We start from the raw sequence: 17,348 nt of genomic DNA, 5'->3' as shown, positions 1-17,348 counted from the left end.
CTGCGGCCAAAAAAACTGGGCAAACAATGCCTACAAGGTCAACGACTTTAACCTTGTAGGCATTGTTTGCCCAGTTTTTTTGGCCGCAGCCACTGAAGCACAGAGGCCAGAAAAAATATGCCATATAAATGCTGAAAATAGTCATTTTTTGCCATACGTTGACTCAACGTATATGGCAAAAAATGACTATTTTCAGCATTTATATGGCATATTTTTTCTGGCAACTGTGCTTCAGTGGCTGCGACCAAAAAAACTGGGCAAACAATGCCTACAAGGTCAACGTATGGCAAAAAATGACTATTTTCAGCATTTATATGGCATATTTTTTCTGGCAACTGTGCTTCAGTGGCTGCGTCCAAAAAAACTGGGCAAACAATGTCTACAAGGTCAACGTATGGCGAAAAATTACTATTTTCAGCATTTATATGGCATATTTTTTCTGGCAACTGTGCTTCAGTGGCTGCGTCCAAAAAAACTGGGCAAACAATGCCTACAAGGTCAACGTATGGCTGTTGTTTAAAGAGAACAGTAGATTACTAGCCAGCAAAGCTACCTAAGCTAAAATGTCCCTCAAATCCCTGCAGACTTCTGTCCCTCCAATACAGAGCAGTATCAAGCAGATTACTAGCCAGCAAACTTACTATCATCTGTCCCTGAAATCACTAACAGCTCTCCCCCTACACTATCTCTTCCAAGCACACACAGGCAGATTTTTCAGATACATTTTTGCCCTTGATCCCCCTCTGGCATGCCACTGTCCAGGTCGTTGCACCCTTTAAACAACTTTAAAATCATTTTTCTGGCCAGAAATGTCTTTTCTAGATGTTAAAGTTCGCCTTCCCATTGAAGTCTATGGGGTTCGCGAACCGTTCGCGAACCGCTCGCATTTTTGCGCAAGTTCGCGAATATGTTCGCGAACTTTTTTTCCGACGTTCGCTACATCCCTAGTCTGCATCCGTCAGTCGTATCGCGTCGGATCAACGTTGAGACTTCATCTGACATTTCTATCTCTTACCTTATTTCCGTCACATGCCATTTGTCGCAGCATGTCGGATCGCGCTGAAAATGTCCGTGTAGTCCTACCCTGAAATTTTGTGTTTTCACCACTATTTGTTGTGTGGGCTGGCCTCAAAATGTGTGTGCATGAGTATACAGCGTAGACAGAACATTGCGTCCAACCAGTTACAGCACAGTAACTGCAGAACAGTACTAGCTTTACCATGTAGGGGCTGTGCAGCCAAATAAAGGAATACTGTGTCATTGGGTCTTTTTACAACTGGCCTATATTTATTACTATTATATAGGCCAGTAATGATAGTAATCATTACAAATGATTACTATGTATCGTTAAATGAAATGCATTAATAATAACTTTCCAGCTACTGAGTGTCACGTAACGTGTGACGTATGACCAACTAGCACACACCGGGAAATACCACACCTTTAAGAGGGGTTTACACAGGGGTTTATTTCCGATATACAACAAACAGTAGATCAGGAACACGGCATTAGCATGTGAACTCCCCCAAGTCCCAAAACACTCCTGGTCCGAAATAAAGAGCCTCCCTTGGAGCAATCCACTCCAAGATGCACACGCCCTCCAGGCCAATCCAAATCCAAAGTCAGGGAGTTCCTTTGGGCAATTTCAAAGGGGTAAGGAGCAAAGTGCCTTTGGGTGAATCCACAGAATAACCATACCTCAAGGGGATCCAGGTATAAACAGTCCTCTGGGAGGTAGGGAGATCCAAACTGTTGGAGGGAGTCTTCTTGCCTCAGCTAGGATAAACTCCAAGGAACCGCAGAGGAGGGTGACCTGCCGCAGCCAGGTTACACCCCAGACGAACAACAACAACTCTCTAGCCCTCCCCTCTGGTATATCTGGCCTTTTCCCCACCCCCTAGGGTTGATTGGCTGGGAGGCCGGCCTTGCTTCTGGTTAACCCCACCCAAGCAGGTCTGATTGGCAGGGGCCCTGCTGCATCATTAGGGGAGGGGGAAATACCTTGGAGGGGGTTGTCCAGCTCTTCTGGAGGGCTATCCTGGGAGCTCCTTTGTTTAAAGCTTTTTGGCGGGAAAGTAGAACAAAGAAGAAACACCATCTTGGTTTAAATGTGTACTAGTCAGTTAGCCATGGATAAAATCGGACCAGTAGAAGGGGCTTTTGGTCACACTCAGTATTTGTCACATTTCTTCCCCCCCAGAGTAAGTGCATTGCTGGGGATCCCCTTTGTAGGGTGAGTCCCGGCTGCACTTTGAAGGCCCCACTGGCTCAATGAAATCTTTGGGTGACATAGTTGTTTCTCTCAGTCCATATTCTCCTTTGTGTTGGGAGCCATTTGCATGGGGATTGAGGAGCCTTATTGCTACTTTGTCTGTCTATGGATGCAAATTCCACCTTAACTTGACGCCCACACAAAGTCCGTTTATTTAGTTCTTGAACTGCATCAGCAGCATCTCTGTGGTGTTCAAATTCCACAAATGCGAAACCCGGGGGGCTCCTGGCCACCCACACACTACGTAAAGGGCCATAATATCCCAATGCCTGCTCCAATATAGTCTTATGGCCATGCTTGCCAAGGTTTCCAATGTAGACTTTGCAGTTTGGAGAATTGGTGACTTTGTGTCTGTTACTATGAATTGGAGTAGGGGTTATAAGTTTTGTTTGATGTTCCAGTCTTGTCTGTGGAACACCCCAGTGTCCTCTCCTGGGTGCACAGTTGTTCTCCCACCTTTTTGGGGCACACAAGTTGACTGCTGACACTCTAAATTCTTTTAGGTCTGATGCATCAATATTCACTTGTTGCTTCCTGTAGATATGGGGACCAGTCTCTTGGGCATCCTGCACTTGACACTCAGTGACCCCCTGTGATACATTATTTGCAGATTTGGCAGGTGGCAGTCTTATTGGGGTCAGGTTAGGGAGTCTGCGTGGGCATGTTGCCTGTAAGTGAGTAGTACAACCACAAATAAAACAGGCCCGAGGAATCCTAATCGGTTTAGAATCTGGAAGGGCCCTGACTGTCACATGGCTGGCATGTAGAGCATGGGTACGATCAGCCTCATAGGAGTGGTTTGTAGGACTCAGGGGTAGGGTAAGCGGCTGGGACTGGACACGATTCTCCAGGTACTCATCTGCTAACTGGGTGGCCTCCTCCAAGGTACCAGGCTTACGGTCCCAAACCCATTGTCGCACTTCAAGGGAGCAGTTTTCGAAGAATTGTTCTTTTAGCATCAACTGGAACAAATCCTCAAGGGAATTAACTTTATTCCCCCGTACCCAGTTGCGGAAATCCCTCTGCAACTTATTCCCGTAATCCTGGTGAGTTTCTTGGGAGGCTTTACGCCGGGTGCGGAAAGCTCTTCTGTAGAAGTCTGGAGTGATGGCGTAGCTGGCGAGGAGAATCTGACGCACTTTCCAATAATTTGCTCGCTGGGGGTATGGAATTTCCAAATAGACTTCGCTAGCTTTACCAGTGAGTTTACCAGCCAAAATAAGCACCCACTCATCCTGGGGAACTTGGTGGTCCTCACATAAACCTTCAAAGGAGCGAAGGAAGCTGTCTATGCTCTGCTTAGACTCATCAAAGGCAGGGAAGGCAGCATGAGTCAGTTTCACAACTGGCTGTCGTGCAATGGTTGGCCCTGCTGTGGGCCCAGAACTCAAGTTCCTAGGCTGATTTCCCTGTATAGTTAGGCGCAATACCTCTAGCCGTTCTGCTGGGGTCAGCCCTGGACCAATAGCAGCAAGGTGTTTCTGAAACAAGGAAACGGTGTTGTCCTCAGGTTCCCCAGCTGCATCTTGGTGCAAATTATAGTTTTCTTCACCCTCCTCCGGGGTTTCTGGGTCACCCTGGGCATCACCTTCCTGGGTAGGTAGAGAATGGTGTGTGAGAAGTTCTATGAGTTCCTGTCTCCGCTTTCCCACTGTGTCAATACCCCATGTGTGGCAGAGCCTTTGTAGCGTTGGTAGCCTGAGCTCAGTAATCTCCTGAGCTGTAAGGTTTGCGAAGTTCCCTGATGTGCTAGTTTCCATTATCCGCACCGCTTGCCACCAGAAATGTCACGTAACGTGTGACGTATGACCAACTAGCACACACCGGGAAATACCACACCTTTAAGAGGGGTTTACACAGGGGTTTATTTCCGATATACAACAAACAGTAGATCAGGAACACGGCATTAGCATGTGAACTCCCCCAAGTCCCAAAACACTCCTGGTCCGAAATAAAGAGCCTCCCTTGGAGCAATCCACTCCAAGATGCACATGCCCTCCAGGCCAATCCAACTCCAAAGTCAAGGAGTTCCTTTGGGCAATTTCAAAGGGGTAAGGAGCAAAGTGCCTTTGGGTGAATCCACAGAATAACCATACCTCAAGGGAATCCAGGTATAAACAGTCCTCTGGGAGGTAGGGAGATCCAAACTGTTGGAGGGAGTCTTCTTGCCTCAGCTAGGATAAACTCCAAGGAACCGCAGAGGAGGGTGACCTGCCGCAGCCAGGTTACACCCCAGACGAACAACAACAACTCTCTAGCCCTCCCCTCTGGTATATCTGGCCTTTTCCCCACCCCCTAGGGTTGATTGGCTGGGAGGCCGGCCTTGCTTCTGGTTAACCCCACCCAAGCAGGTCTGATTGGCAGGGGCCCTGCTGCATCATTAGGGGAGGGGGAAATACCTTGGAGGGGGTTTTCCAGCTCTTCTGGAGGGCTATCCTGGGAGCTCCTTTGTTTAAAGCTTTTTGGCGGGAAAGTAGAACAAAGAAGAAACACCATCTTGGTTTAAATGTGTACTAGTCAGTTAGCCATGGATAAAATGGGACCAGTAGAAGGGGCTTTTGGTCACACTCAGTATTTGTCACACTGAGCACTTACGTTTTTCTTTTAACTCCAAATAAATGTGCACAATAATACAGTAAAATACACATCCTGGCAGAGTTTTCACAACTTTGTTGTACTATTATGTGTACACCCTATGAAAAACCTTAATCTTTATATATTAGCATAGTAAGTTAGGTTGAAAAGAAGACACACGTCCATCAAGTTCAACCCTTCTGCCCTCTCTAATTCAACCCTAAGCCTCTCTAATTTGAAAGATTCCTCCAGTCCCCGGATCAACTTTGTATTAAAGGGCACCAATCATTTCCCAAGTAAATACACTATGTGAAAGTTCAAGAAATCTGATTTTTAAAACAGTTAGAATTGTTTGTATAATGTAAATCATCAGCTCACTATATCTTCTGCAAGATCTCCCCTATCTCCACTGCAGTTCTAGCTGAGGCAGGCATCTTGGATTTCACTGGCTCCTCCTACCTGTATCTTCCCAGCCAACTGCAGCTCTGAAATCTCGCACATGCTCAGTTGAAATTCCTTGTTGCTTATCAACCCTTCTAAGCTATTTTCAAATCAGCCAAACCTCTGTGTTCAGTAGTGCTGCCACCTGCTGGAGGTTAGTGTGTGCCCTTCATTTGCAAAATAACATCACCAGCAGGGGACAAGATAGGGAAATCTCCTGATACTTCTAGTGGAGGAGTTTACTAAAACAAGGCATTCTGGGTAGAATACTCAAAGCAGTGTTACAATCTGAGCATGCTCGTGAAATTTGCATATTATAGTCTCTGTTATAGTCTCAGTATGGACTCCCTCAGTGAAAGAACCCATTTGACAAAGTAAGGGATTTTTTAAAACCTGCAGTTTTTTTCAAAAACTATATATGTAGTTTGATTAAACGTGTTTATGTTGTACTGGTCAGATTGTTAATATGTGTTTGAGTTTGGCTGTGATAGGTGCCCTTTAAGAGCTGTTTTCAATAACTCTGCAAAAACCCTTGCCGAATATTTAGGAACCTCCATTCTCCTAATTGGAATAGATGCCCCTTTGTATGGTAACTAAAGCCCCTTATAAATGCATACATAGTTATCATATCTCCCTTTAAACGCCTTTACTTCAGAGTAAACAACCCCATCCTGACCAGTCTTTCCTCATAACTGAGATTTCCGTATCTTTTACCAGCTTAGTTGCCCTTCTCTGGACCCTCTCTCTAATAATATCCCATTTGAGTACTGGAGACCAAAACTGCAAACTTAAAGTCTGTTCATTTGTCCGCATTAATATATGCTAGGTAAACATGTAAGTACTGTGGATAAAAACAATAAATCTGAGTTACAAAACTGTTCATTCCCTGGTGAGTAAAGGAATCCTCTTCTCATCAATATCTGTTCCAGCTGGGTCACTGGATGATACTGTTTGCAGTTTACATTTGTAGTTCTCAAGTTTATTTTTAATCCCAGATGGTCCTTTTCCCACCTACAGAAGCCAAAAAAAAATATTATTTAGCCTTGTCCTTTTACCCTTTTTTTGTATTTGTCAAGCATGAGGCGAGTACAACACTGCAAGCTTTCAGAGTACATTATGTGCCCGCTGAATTCCCAGCCTTCTAGTAAACACACATCTTCTCCAAAAATTTGCTTTTTTGCCAGCGTAGTCACTTAAAAAGCATCATGAGTATTTTTTAATATTCATATCTAGTGGTATGAATATATGTAAAAGAGAAATGTTCATTCTTCATATGGCTATGCAGTGAGTGGAAAGACAGCCAAAGATGCTGGTTATACGCAGAAACCATGGTGGGTTTTATCTTCTCTTTTTTGTCAGCATCAGTGTTCATACATATTTCTAACTTTCTCAAGTCTGATTCACTCTTGGGAAAGGTTTTGGGACTACAAAAACAAAATGTTGACTGCGGTTTCACCATTAAAAGAAATGTACTGTGCTTGTTTATTAATGATACAAAGAGTCAATAAAAGTATCCACATCCTTAGAATCATGTCTTCTTTCTATAGAACATTTATTTTTTGATATTGATCAACAGAAATTGACTCTTTTTTGTCAAAGTGAAAACAGATCTCTGCAAAGTGATTTAATTATGATTAAAAATGCGAAATAAATGATTACATAAGTATAAAACCCCTCTTGAGCATTGAGCGTGGATAGGTCTCTAGCTTTGCACATCTGGACACTTCCGTTTTCCTCCATTGCTGTTGGCAGATTTTCTCAAGCTCCCTCTGGTTGCATAGGGATCATGTGAGAACAGCCTTTTTTAAGTCCAGTCACAAATTCTCTATTGAATTGAGATATGGACTGTGGCTATGGACTAAGCATTTGTTTAAAAGCCCTTTGTGTAGTTTTGGTGTTGTTCTTAGGGTCATTGTCTTGCTGGAGGACAATTTGTATCCCGAGGTTCAGGTTTTTTTGTAGACTGTATTGGTTCTTCCTTCCTTATTTCAATGTATTTTGCTGCATTTACTCCACCTTTTACTTTCACAAGCCTTCCAGGACTGCTCTAGAGATGTGTTACTACAATAGGATACTGCCACCACCATGCTTCATGGTGAAGATCGTGTTTATGATGATGTTCAGTGTTGGGCTTATGAAAAAAGGTTTATTTTTGGTCTCATTGGACCATAGAGTCTCTGATGTGCCTCGCAAAGTGTCATGTGAGTTTTAGTTAACAGTGGATTACTTTTTGCAACTTTCCCATAAAGCTGCAACTGGTGAAGCATTCAGCAAAAGTTGTTGTATGCCAATGAGGCGTGTAACTCTTTCAAAGTTCAATTCTTTGTCAGCCTTCCCCACTAGTCTCTTTCTTGTACGGTCACTCACTATTGGTGGATGCCCTAATCTTAGCCGATTTACAGCTGTGCCATTAGCCTTAAAGTTATTAGTTATTGACTTAACTGTACTCCAGGGGTTATTCACAAAATATTTCTTATATCCACTCCCTTAATTGGGCTTTTAAATCACCTTTTCAAAGGGTTACTTGGAGTGCTCTTATTATCATGGTGAGGTTATTGCCACAACACTAACTCACCAGATACATGTGTTTTTGGTGAGTCTAAGGGGTGTATCTATTAACATTGGATACAAAAATCACCACTGATGTTCCCCATAGAAACCAATCAGATATGAGCAGTCACTTAAGGCCCCCATACACGGGTCAATAAAAGCCTCAGAATGACCAAGTCGGCTTCCCTGTTCGATATCTGGCCGAAAGTCGGGCAGATCTCAACTGGCCAGGTTAAAAAATCCCATCAGATTGCGGCCGCATCTATGCATGTATGCGGTCCCGCAATCCAACCGCCGATCGGATCAGCCCAATATTGCCCACTTCAATGTGGGCATATCGGGAAGAGATCCGCTCATTTGCCGACATTGCCAAACGAGATGATCTATACGTCTATGGCCACCATTACATGCTAGAAAACAAAATCAAAGATCTGATTGGTTGCTATGTGTATGGCCACCCTAAAGGTGGCCGATTTGGGTCCTTTAGACCAATGTGGCAGCTTATCTGCCAGTGTATGGGGCCCTCCAACGGGCCTCCCAGACTGATATCTGACCAAACATTGGCCAGATCTCAATCGAGCAGGTTTGATTTTCTTGCTTGATCAAGGACCGCATCGGCTATCTGATACGTTCCTCGTGCCATCAACTGGTATGCCCTTCATTGTAATTGGATAATTTGGCCATAAGGCTGAACGATCCGATTAGCCTGAAAATGACTACCTTTTGTTGGACATATCCGGGGATGATCCTCTCGTTTGGCAACCTTGCGAAACGAGAGGATCTTATAGTGTATGGCCAGCTTTAGTCTAAATGAGCTGATCACATTCTGTAAAAGCAGCTCCTTTTGTTTTTACAGTGCAGGCAATGTTTGTTCTTTATTAGGAATGCTAGGTTTGCAGCAAACACCCAAAACAGGCTGCTCCTACCCTGTGTTTGTTCATATTTTATTTTCCTGATAACTGTTATAATACAATTAGCAGTAAAATGGTTACCATAACATATAGGCAGCTTTCAACATGCTTAAATAGTTCTTAATGCTGTTTATTAGAGGTGTTGGAATAAATGTTACACCTAGAGCAGTGTTTTGACCTTTTTGAGTTTGACCACCTTTGAGCTGCCAATAAACTTATAGCAAGGTAAAAATTAGATGTAAATATTGTGGTATCAGCTATTCTGTCACAGATCCAAAAATATATAGGGAAATTAATAATTGTTAGATCTCGCACAAATAACTGACCTAAAGATTTGAATCCCAGGACTATCAAGGAGAATATTTCCCCCTTAAATCTGTCCTCAACTGGCCTTCAGCCTGAGCCCCACCAGGGGGATTGGCCGCAGTTTGGGAACCACTAATATAGAGAAATGGGTGATTCCACCGTGAAAAACTTAGTGTAGGTATGGGACCTGTTATCCTGAATGCTTGGGACCTGGGGTTTTCTGAATAATGGATTTTTCCATAATTTGAAGTCTACTAAAAACTCATGTAAACATTAATTAACCCAATAGCCTAGTTTTGCTTACAATAAGGATTAATTATATCTTAGTTTGGATCAAGTACAAGGTACTGTTTTATTAATACAGAGAAAAAGGAAATCATTTTTAAAGATCTGGAATATTTTGGATAAAATAGAGCCTATGAGAGATGGCCTTTTTAATTCGGAACATTCTGGATAACGGTTTCCGGATAACAGATCCCATACCTGTATTAGATTTACGTTCAGGATGTTTTGAAGAGTCTCCTTTAGACAGAAATAATTATTGATTGTAATTAGTTAATTATTTAATACACAAAGCAAATATTCATGCCTAATACTGTAATCAATATTAGTGGGGAGTTAGATCACTTATCTTGATATAAATACTAGTATAGCTAATGATATCGCTCACTGTACAATAATATTGGCAATGTCTGCGTGCAGTATAAAATGACACGCCTTTGCTAAGTGCAGTAACAGATAATGATCTGCTATATTAAAGGGTTAAATGTCTGCAGTTTAGGATTTCACCCTTTGATAAATAAACCTTTAAAAAATCCCATAAAAAATGAATGGAGAGAGGCAGTATTTCACTCTAGTGGACTGAAGTGATCTCTTACTTCACTCTTTGATAAATGTACCCCCATGTTCCAAGTAATGGTCCCATCAAGAAACAAAGTTAATAGTATGATGAAAAGCCAGCATGATCTCTAACCAGCAGCAAAATAAGACTGGCTACATTTTAACTTCATGAAGTGGGATTTAGATGTTTCCTCTGTTCACAAAGTATTGCACTTACCCTATTTCCATAAATATTAGGCTGACCAATAGTTTGCTGAGGGGACAAAAGCAAAAAAAAAATAAAACCATGATCCATTATGCCTTTTTAATACATACATATCCAGAACACATTTCAAATAGAAAAATACACACATATCAGTGCCACAGTGTGGCATTGATATATGATCTGCATTCCTCTGCTATTATATATTTCATTAAGTAGATGTTTTTCTAGAAGTATCCATTTAGAGGCCTAAATATCCCACAGGGCAGTATTTTTGTCTCAGGTGAGTAATATATCACTTCGGCTGTGCTGTGATGCAATTACCAAAGGGCTAGTAAATCAATAAAAAAGCTTTCCAATTCTAGCTTCTTTTTATTGAGCTATGTCATTATGCCCTTAAGAATCGATGATAAATGGAAGAGCATTTTTATCTGAATTTTCTCATTGGCAGTATTTTATAGGTATAATTATTGGCAGGATATGTCAAGACTAGGGTTCCACTTCTATTAGTCATTTCAGTAGCCATGCTATACACAGTCATAAAAACAATATTTAAATATGACACATCAGTTTGTAAAGATGGAATAATTTAATGTGATAAAAGCTTACTTTCTACGCCACTAATTGACTGGACATTCTTTAGTCTGTTTGTGACTTGTGCACTCATTCCATGTGATCACTCTCTGGTTATGGTTCCCTCCAGAGGTACATTTTTATTGACCAGTATATCCTTCATATGGGAGATCATCTGTGTACTGGGAAATAGAATATATACATGCCTCAAGCAATAATGCCATGCAGCCTGTGGTCAGATCAGTGTAGTTCTTCTATAGTATGTGCCAACTGCATGGGATTCAGGCTAAACGATGGTTTGAGCATTGGCCTGTATATAGAGTTCTTGACATCATTGTCTATAGATTACATTGTAATTATTGATATGAGTTTTCTGCTGCATCCATCAGCCTCCATCCCAAAGCCATACATACAGACACCAACACAACTTCTGCCCGAATACTAACTAAAGTGGAAATTGAAACCTTTTCAAAAATAAAGTTGGGTTATATCACAACTGCTTTTAGTGCCAGGTAACAACTCAATTATATCTACAGGGCCTTTGTGCTGCCTGAAGAACATCACCTTTGCCACTCTATTCCAGGGGAATATGGAGAAAAACATGGGGCCCAGTATTAACGTACTACTTTGATAGCAGGTTTGGCTCAGGGCTATGTTAATATTAATATATTAATATTAAATGCCTTGTAGCAGTTTATAAAAAAAAAAACTTGAAACCAGTTTGTTGAGCCAAAGGAAGGTCCCTACTTGTTTTTCCAATCTATTAATACTACATATTATACCCTTTCTCTTTTTTACATCGTACTGGTGTGCTGCTTTCAATACTTCTGTTTAGTGAAGCTGCTTATACTGGATACCATTGCTTGGAATTCTCTCTCTCTCTCTCTTTTTTTTCTTGGGTTAATATTTTGGAAATCATGAATAAATGAGCTTTAATGCCAGTTAATGACACAAGAGACATTCAGAACTCTCACATTTAAAACAAAGTGTACAGTTGGAAGGCAACATATGTTCTTATCCAGGTCACATTTCAATAGTTAATCATTAGCAATTCTAAACTGCATGATGAAACCAATAGTTTCACCTCTTTGCTGATATCTTCAACGTGACATGCTTGGCTTGACCGTGTGTTTTCTTATTACAGGTCTCTACAGTATATGGTTTAAGAAAATAATTGAAGGAAACTCGCTCCACAGACCCACAATACCCAGTCAACGACACACATGAGAGGCTCAGAACAGCACAAGTCTGTGTGATTATCTTGTCAGCTGGCCAAATGTTTTTTTTTGTACCTAATTTTCTGTTTCAAAATAATGGTTCAAAAGGGGAATATAATATATTGCTATGCTGCATGAGGTATGTGCCAAGGAAAATGTGTCTGCTTCGAAATGCATTCAGATATTGCCAATAAAATATTCTTGTTGGCAGGTGAAATAGCAATGCAGCAAAGGATTTAAACACTATACGTTTTATAGGCCGTGTTCCTTGTGAAGCCGTTTTTTTTTGTCTTTGTGCAATTTAACAGGGAAAATCAGCAGGAAAATTGTATAATAAGGTGTTTAATCTCTTCTTTAATCACTGAGAGATATTCCTTATTAAATTGTAAATATATAATTATATATCATATATGTGTGTATATATATATATATATATATATATATATATATATCAGAGAAGGAGATGATTGCACAATGCAGGAAATTTGCCAATGACATTTTTAACACTTGTCTAAAGGTATGGGATCCGTTATCCAGAAAGCTCCGAATTACTTATACTCTCATGGGAAAACAAGTTTTTTTCCAAAAACGCAGCAGTTAATAGTGCTGCTTCAGCAGAATTCTGCACTGAAATCCATTTCTCAAAAGAATATGACATGGGGCTAGACATATTGTCAGTTTCCCAGCTGCCCCAGTCATGTGACTTGTGCCTGCACCTTAGGATGGAACTACTTTCTGGCAGGCTGTTATTTCTCCTACTCAATGTAACTGAATCAGTCTCAGTGGGACCTGGCTTTTACTATTGAGTGCTGTTCTTAGATCTTCCAGGGAGCTGCTATCTCGTTGCCTTCCCGTTGTTCTGTTGTTAGACTGCTGGGGGGGGGAGGGAAGGGAGGTTGATATCACTTCAACTTGCAGTACAGTAGTAAAGAGTGTGACTAAAGTTTATCAGAGCAAAAGTCACATGACTGGGGGCAGCTGGGAAACTGACAATATGTCTAGCCTCATGTCAGATTTCAAAATTGAATATAACCAAATCTGTTTGCTCTTTTGAAAAATGGATTTCAGTGCAGAATTCTGCTGGAGCAGCACTATTAATGGATGCGTTTTGAAAAAAACATGTTTTCCCATGACAGTATCCCTTTAAAAGCCATCTCCCATAGACTCCATTTTATCGAAATAATACAAATATTTAAAAATGATTTCCTTTTTCTATGTAATAATAAAACAGTACCTTGTATTTGATCCCAACTAAGATATAATTAATCCTTATTGGAAGCAAAACCAGCCTGTTGGGTTTATTTAATGTTTAAATGATTTTCTTGTAGCCTTAATGAATGTAGATCTAAATTAAGTAAAGATCCATTTTCTAAAAAATCCCAGGTTCAGAGCATTCTGCATAACAGGTCCCATACCTGTATTAATTTGACACATTTAAGACACAGGTACATTTTCAATTACCTAAACTATTTCCTGTGCTTTTTTAATATACAGTGCATAGAGAGTATCCCCTTCATATTAAGAACTGCTTTGCCTGATTACACAGTTTTAACAAATAATGACAATCTCTTTTTATAACATACAGACCGCAAAATAAACCCTTCAAGCCTATAATATTAAGGAGCAAGTGATATAGGCCTGAAGGCAGAATGAGATTTTATAATAATAAATTATAGGTATTTATAAAAATAAGAAAAAGACAAACATAATTTTGAAAAAAATGAATTCCCCTGTTCCCAGGAGTGTCACTGACCAATAGGATTGTTTTGATAATATGTAAAGATTTTAGATTTGGACATGACCTGGGTGTTGATGCTTTAGATAAATAGGTAACAAAGTAAGAAGTAAGTTTATGTATTTATAGTTTATGCCGCTAACTTTTCTTAGCCTTTGTATTGCTTGAATGCACCACTATGTTAATTGGAAAAAAAAATGAAATATTTGAAATTCATACAGTATAACAGAATTAGCAGAATGCCTTCCAAAACATATGATTTTAGCAACACATGCAGTACTAAGATGTAAGTATATTTTATGAAGCAATCTATCTTTGTTTTACTATTTGAAGAGTAACATACAACTACATCTGTCTCCCATTGCCCTTGAATACAGGAGTGCATCCAGTAGATGGTTATGGGTGGGCCCTAATGTCACTGATTTTGGAGTTTTTCAGGACAGAATATCATGTAGTGAGACAATCTTTTGTAATTTCCCACCTCCAATACCTGGGACTTGGATTCAGCTACAACTTAAGTTTTCTGTTGCCTGTTTAATGCATATATGTGTATAATAGTGAGGAATTTTTATAGTATTTAATCTTGAATTGTTTTGATTTTTATTGTTGTAGATAAATAGACACCCACTGGTACTGTATAAGGGAAGCCATACAGATTATTGTGATTATTTTTTTCTTTAAACTAATAATGAAAATATGAAATATATCATTTGGTGGAAAAATGATATGTGGATTTCTTTAAAATTCCTTTACCCGATTATCTCTTCGTGAATGAAAAGGAGCAAAGCGTAAAAATGTAAAAAAAAGTAACACCTGCCTCTTTGAGTTACATGACACAATGGTAATTCTATCACGGTAACTACACAGCATTCACATAGAATTCAATTATCTTGTTCAACTCTCCAGTTTGAAAAGTCAGCACCAATCAGGTTGCTAGGGTCTAAATTACCCTAACAACCAGGCAGTGGTTTGAGTCAGAAGTAGGGAAAATAAAATGAAAACTATACAAAGTAAAAACAAATGACAATTCTATACAAAATTCATGTATAAATACCCCCAAAATTCATAGCAGAGCCGGGCCAAGCCGGGCAGGCGCCCTAGGCTGCGATGCTTGACACGCCCCTTTTTTTGTCATTTCCTGTATATGAACCTTTGTTTCAGCACTGTTAAATCACTTTGAGAAAGGCTGGTGCCGTAGCCGAAACGTCAGTTTTTGTGCCCACAATAAACACTCTGATTTTTCTTTTAAGACCTGAGAGTGCTCCTTTTATGGACTACATATATAATCCAATAAACAAAAGCACTCACAGCTATTTCCAATAGTTCACCGTGAAAAAAGTTTATTCCACACTCACATCTACGCGTTTAGATGTGAGTGTGGAATAAACTTTTTTCATGTTGAACTATTGGAAGCAGCTGTGAGTGCTTTCTTATATTGGATTGTACTATTACTGCTTAGCACTCAGCCGTGATATTTGGAGAGGAGAGTGCCGTTGGAACTAAATTTATATATATAAAATACCCCCCAGATTTACAAATGATACCTATGAACACAGTTATTGTTTTGTACAATAATGTTAGCAGAGGTAATAGTAAATTACAGCAAGGAAATAATTAAACCCTAGGTAAATACAAACAGGCAGAATGAGCAGTAAACAAAGCTGGAGTTCTTACTAGTCTTCTTGGTGCTGTGATGGGGGGGGGGGGGTGGAAGCTGGCAAGCAGCTAGCAACGTTTTTCAAGTGTAGTTAAACCCAGCATAAAGAAATCCTTTTCCCATACCTCATCTACAGGACCCAAAATGTGTGGGCGGGATATTAAAATAACCCAATCTGTAATTTGACGCTGCAGCTGTTTTGCTGTTTTTCGAGTTGCCCGTTTTGTTCTCTTCTGACGCAGGCTGGAGAGAGAGCTACATTGAATTGCAGTCAGGTGATGGGCCACGGATCCGTGATCTATTGGCTGAGACAGAGAGTCAGATGCGGGCAGTGGGCCCACTGCCGATCATTTACCCGATTACTTCTGATTTTAGTTGGGCCCACCACAGGTGTGTCACTCATAGACTGCACAGTACCGTGAGTGTGATAACAAATTATCTAACCGGGTTCTGTCCCAGGGCCCCGGCAGGCCAGTCTGACCCTGGTTAAACTGCACCATTGTGATTGGATTAGTGGAAGAGTGTATATGCCGCGGACTTCCCACACCAGTCAGTTGAACTGAAGAAGCTGCTCTGATGAGTAGTGAAACATCTTCAATGATTACTCAGCAAGTCCAGTTACTCTAGATTTACTTCTACTAGATAGAGCAAAATGTAGTAAACACAATCCGGGTAGTTTAGATAAGAGTCCTGCATTAGACCAATTACGCTGATATAAGGAAAGTATGAGTATATAAATGCAGTCACAAGTCAGCAGTTGTGTTGAGTTTTCTCTGCCTTCCTTCCATCTTTTTGATTTCTGTAGAAGGGTTTCACGTCCATGTTAACAATGATGTCACTTCCGTGCTTCTTGACAGGAACTGAGGCTGACTGAAGTGTAAAATCACTAAGGAGTTTAAAAGCATGCCTGTTAGTGTTCATTTAGAGCAATTCTGTTAAGGGTCTGGCTGTACTCTGCTCTGGCTTGAGGTGCAAAAAAATGCAGCTTTGGCAGGGGCAAGGCAGCCCTGGCCTTATTCCCTGCCGTAGGACAGGAAGTACAAGGAAGTACAAGGCCCTGATGCAGCCTGCACCCACCAGCTCTCCCTAACATGCACTTCTAACTGACACACAAGTCAGGGGTGAAATAGGAAACCTATGTACCTCCCCTTATCCGCCACTCATAAATACAGCCATGCCGAACACTGCCAGCACTGTATTCATGGGGTGCAGAGAACTTTGGCAAAGCTATCAGAGCAGGTAGTAAAGTGCTAAATACACATCAGTTTATGCCCATTTTTGTGCTTTGCGCCCTGCTCTGAAGATATTAAATGATCCTTATTAATTTCACTAAAAAACCTTTAATACAGCAGATTATTATCTGTTACTGCACTTAGCAAAGGCGTGTCATTTTAAACTACACGCAGACTTTGCCAATATTATTGTACAGTGAGAGATATCTTTAGCTATACTAGTATTTATATCAAGATAAGTGATCTAACTCCCCACTAATATTGATTACAGTATTAAGCATGCATATTTGCTTTGTGTATTAAATAATTAACAAATCACAATCAATAATTAGTTCTGTCTAAAGGAGACTTTTCAAAACCTCATGAACATAAACCTAATACAGGTATGGGATCTCTTATCTGGAAACCCGTTATCCAGAAATCTCCGAAATACAGAAAGGCAGTCTCCCATAGACTCTATTTTATACAAATAATGCAATTTTTTTGTATAATTTCCTTTTTCTCTGTAATATTAAAACAAAGTCTTGTACTTGATCCAAACTAAGATAGAATTAATCCTTATTGGAAGCAAAACCAGTCTATTGGGTTTATTTAACGTTTACATGATATTCTAGTAGACTTAAGGTATGAGGATCCAAATTATGGAAGGATCGGTTACCTGGAAATTCCCAGGTCTCGAGCATTCTTGATAACAGGTCCCATACCTGTACCCTACTTTGTACCCTTCTTTGCCTTTCAATTAAAAATATGAAAGCACAACTGTGTAAATATTCTCTATGAGCTGATTTATAAAGAAACTTGTAAAAACAATACTATGTATGTAATGTCCAATCCTAGT

General features: G+C 40.3%; 1 protein-coding gene across 2 annotated transcripts in view; it reads left to right on the top strand.

Annotated features, from left to right (window-relative positions):
- cobl.L (cordon-bleu WH2 repeat protein L homeolog) overlaps nucleotides 1-12,493 on the top strand; it is a 212,109-nt gene extending 199,616 nt beyond the window's left edge. The window contains exon 14 of one of the 2 annotated variants that reach the window (XM_041565255.1): nucleotides 11,814-12,493. In XM_041565255.1, coding sequence (XP_041421189.1) covers nucleotides 11,814-11,843 — 30 coding nt within the window. In that variant the 3' untranslated portion in view covers nucleotides 11,844-12,493. The remainder of the gene's footprint in view (nucleotides 1-11,813) is intronic. The other variant, XM_018266224.2, reaches the window with a different exon arrangement.
- Nucleotides 12,494-17,348: the final 4,855 nt, after the last annotated feature.

The sequence above is a fragment of the Xenopus laevis genome, chromosome 6L (assembly GCF_017654675.1).
Source record: "Xenopus laevis strain J_2021 chromosome 6L, Xenopus_laevis_v10.1, whole genome shotgun sequence".
Lineage (NCBI taxonomy): Eukaryota > Metazoa > Chordata > Amphibia > Anura > Pipidae > Xenopus > Xenopus laevis.
Note: the sequence above shows the minus strand (reverse complement) of the source record. Positions and strands in the feature narration are given on the sequence as shown.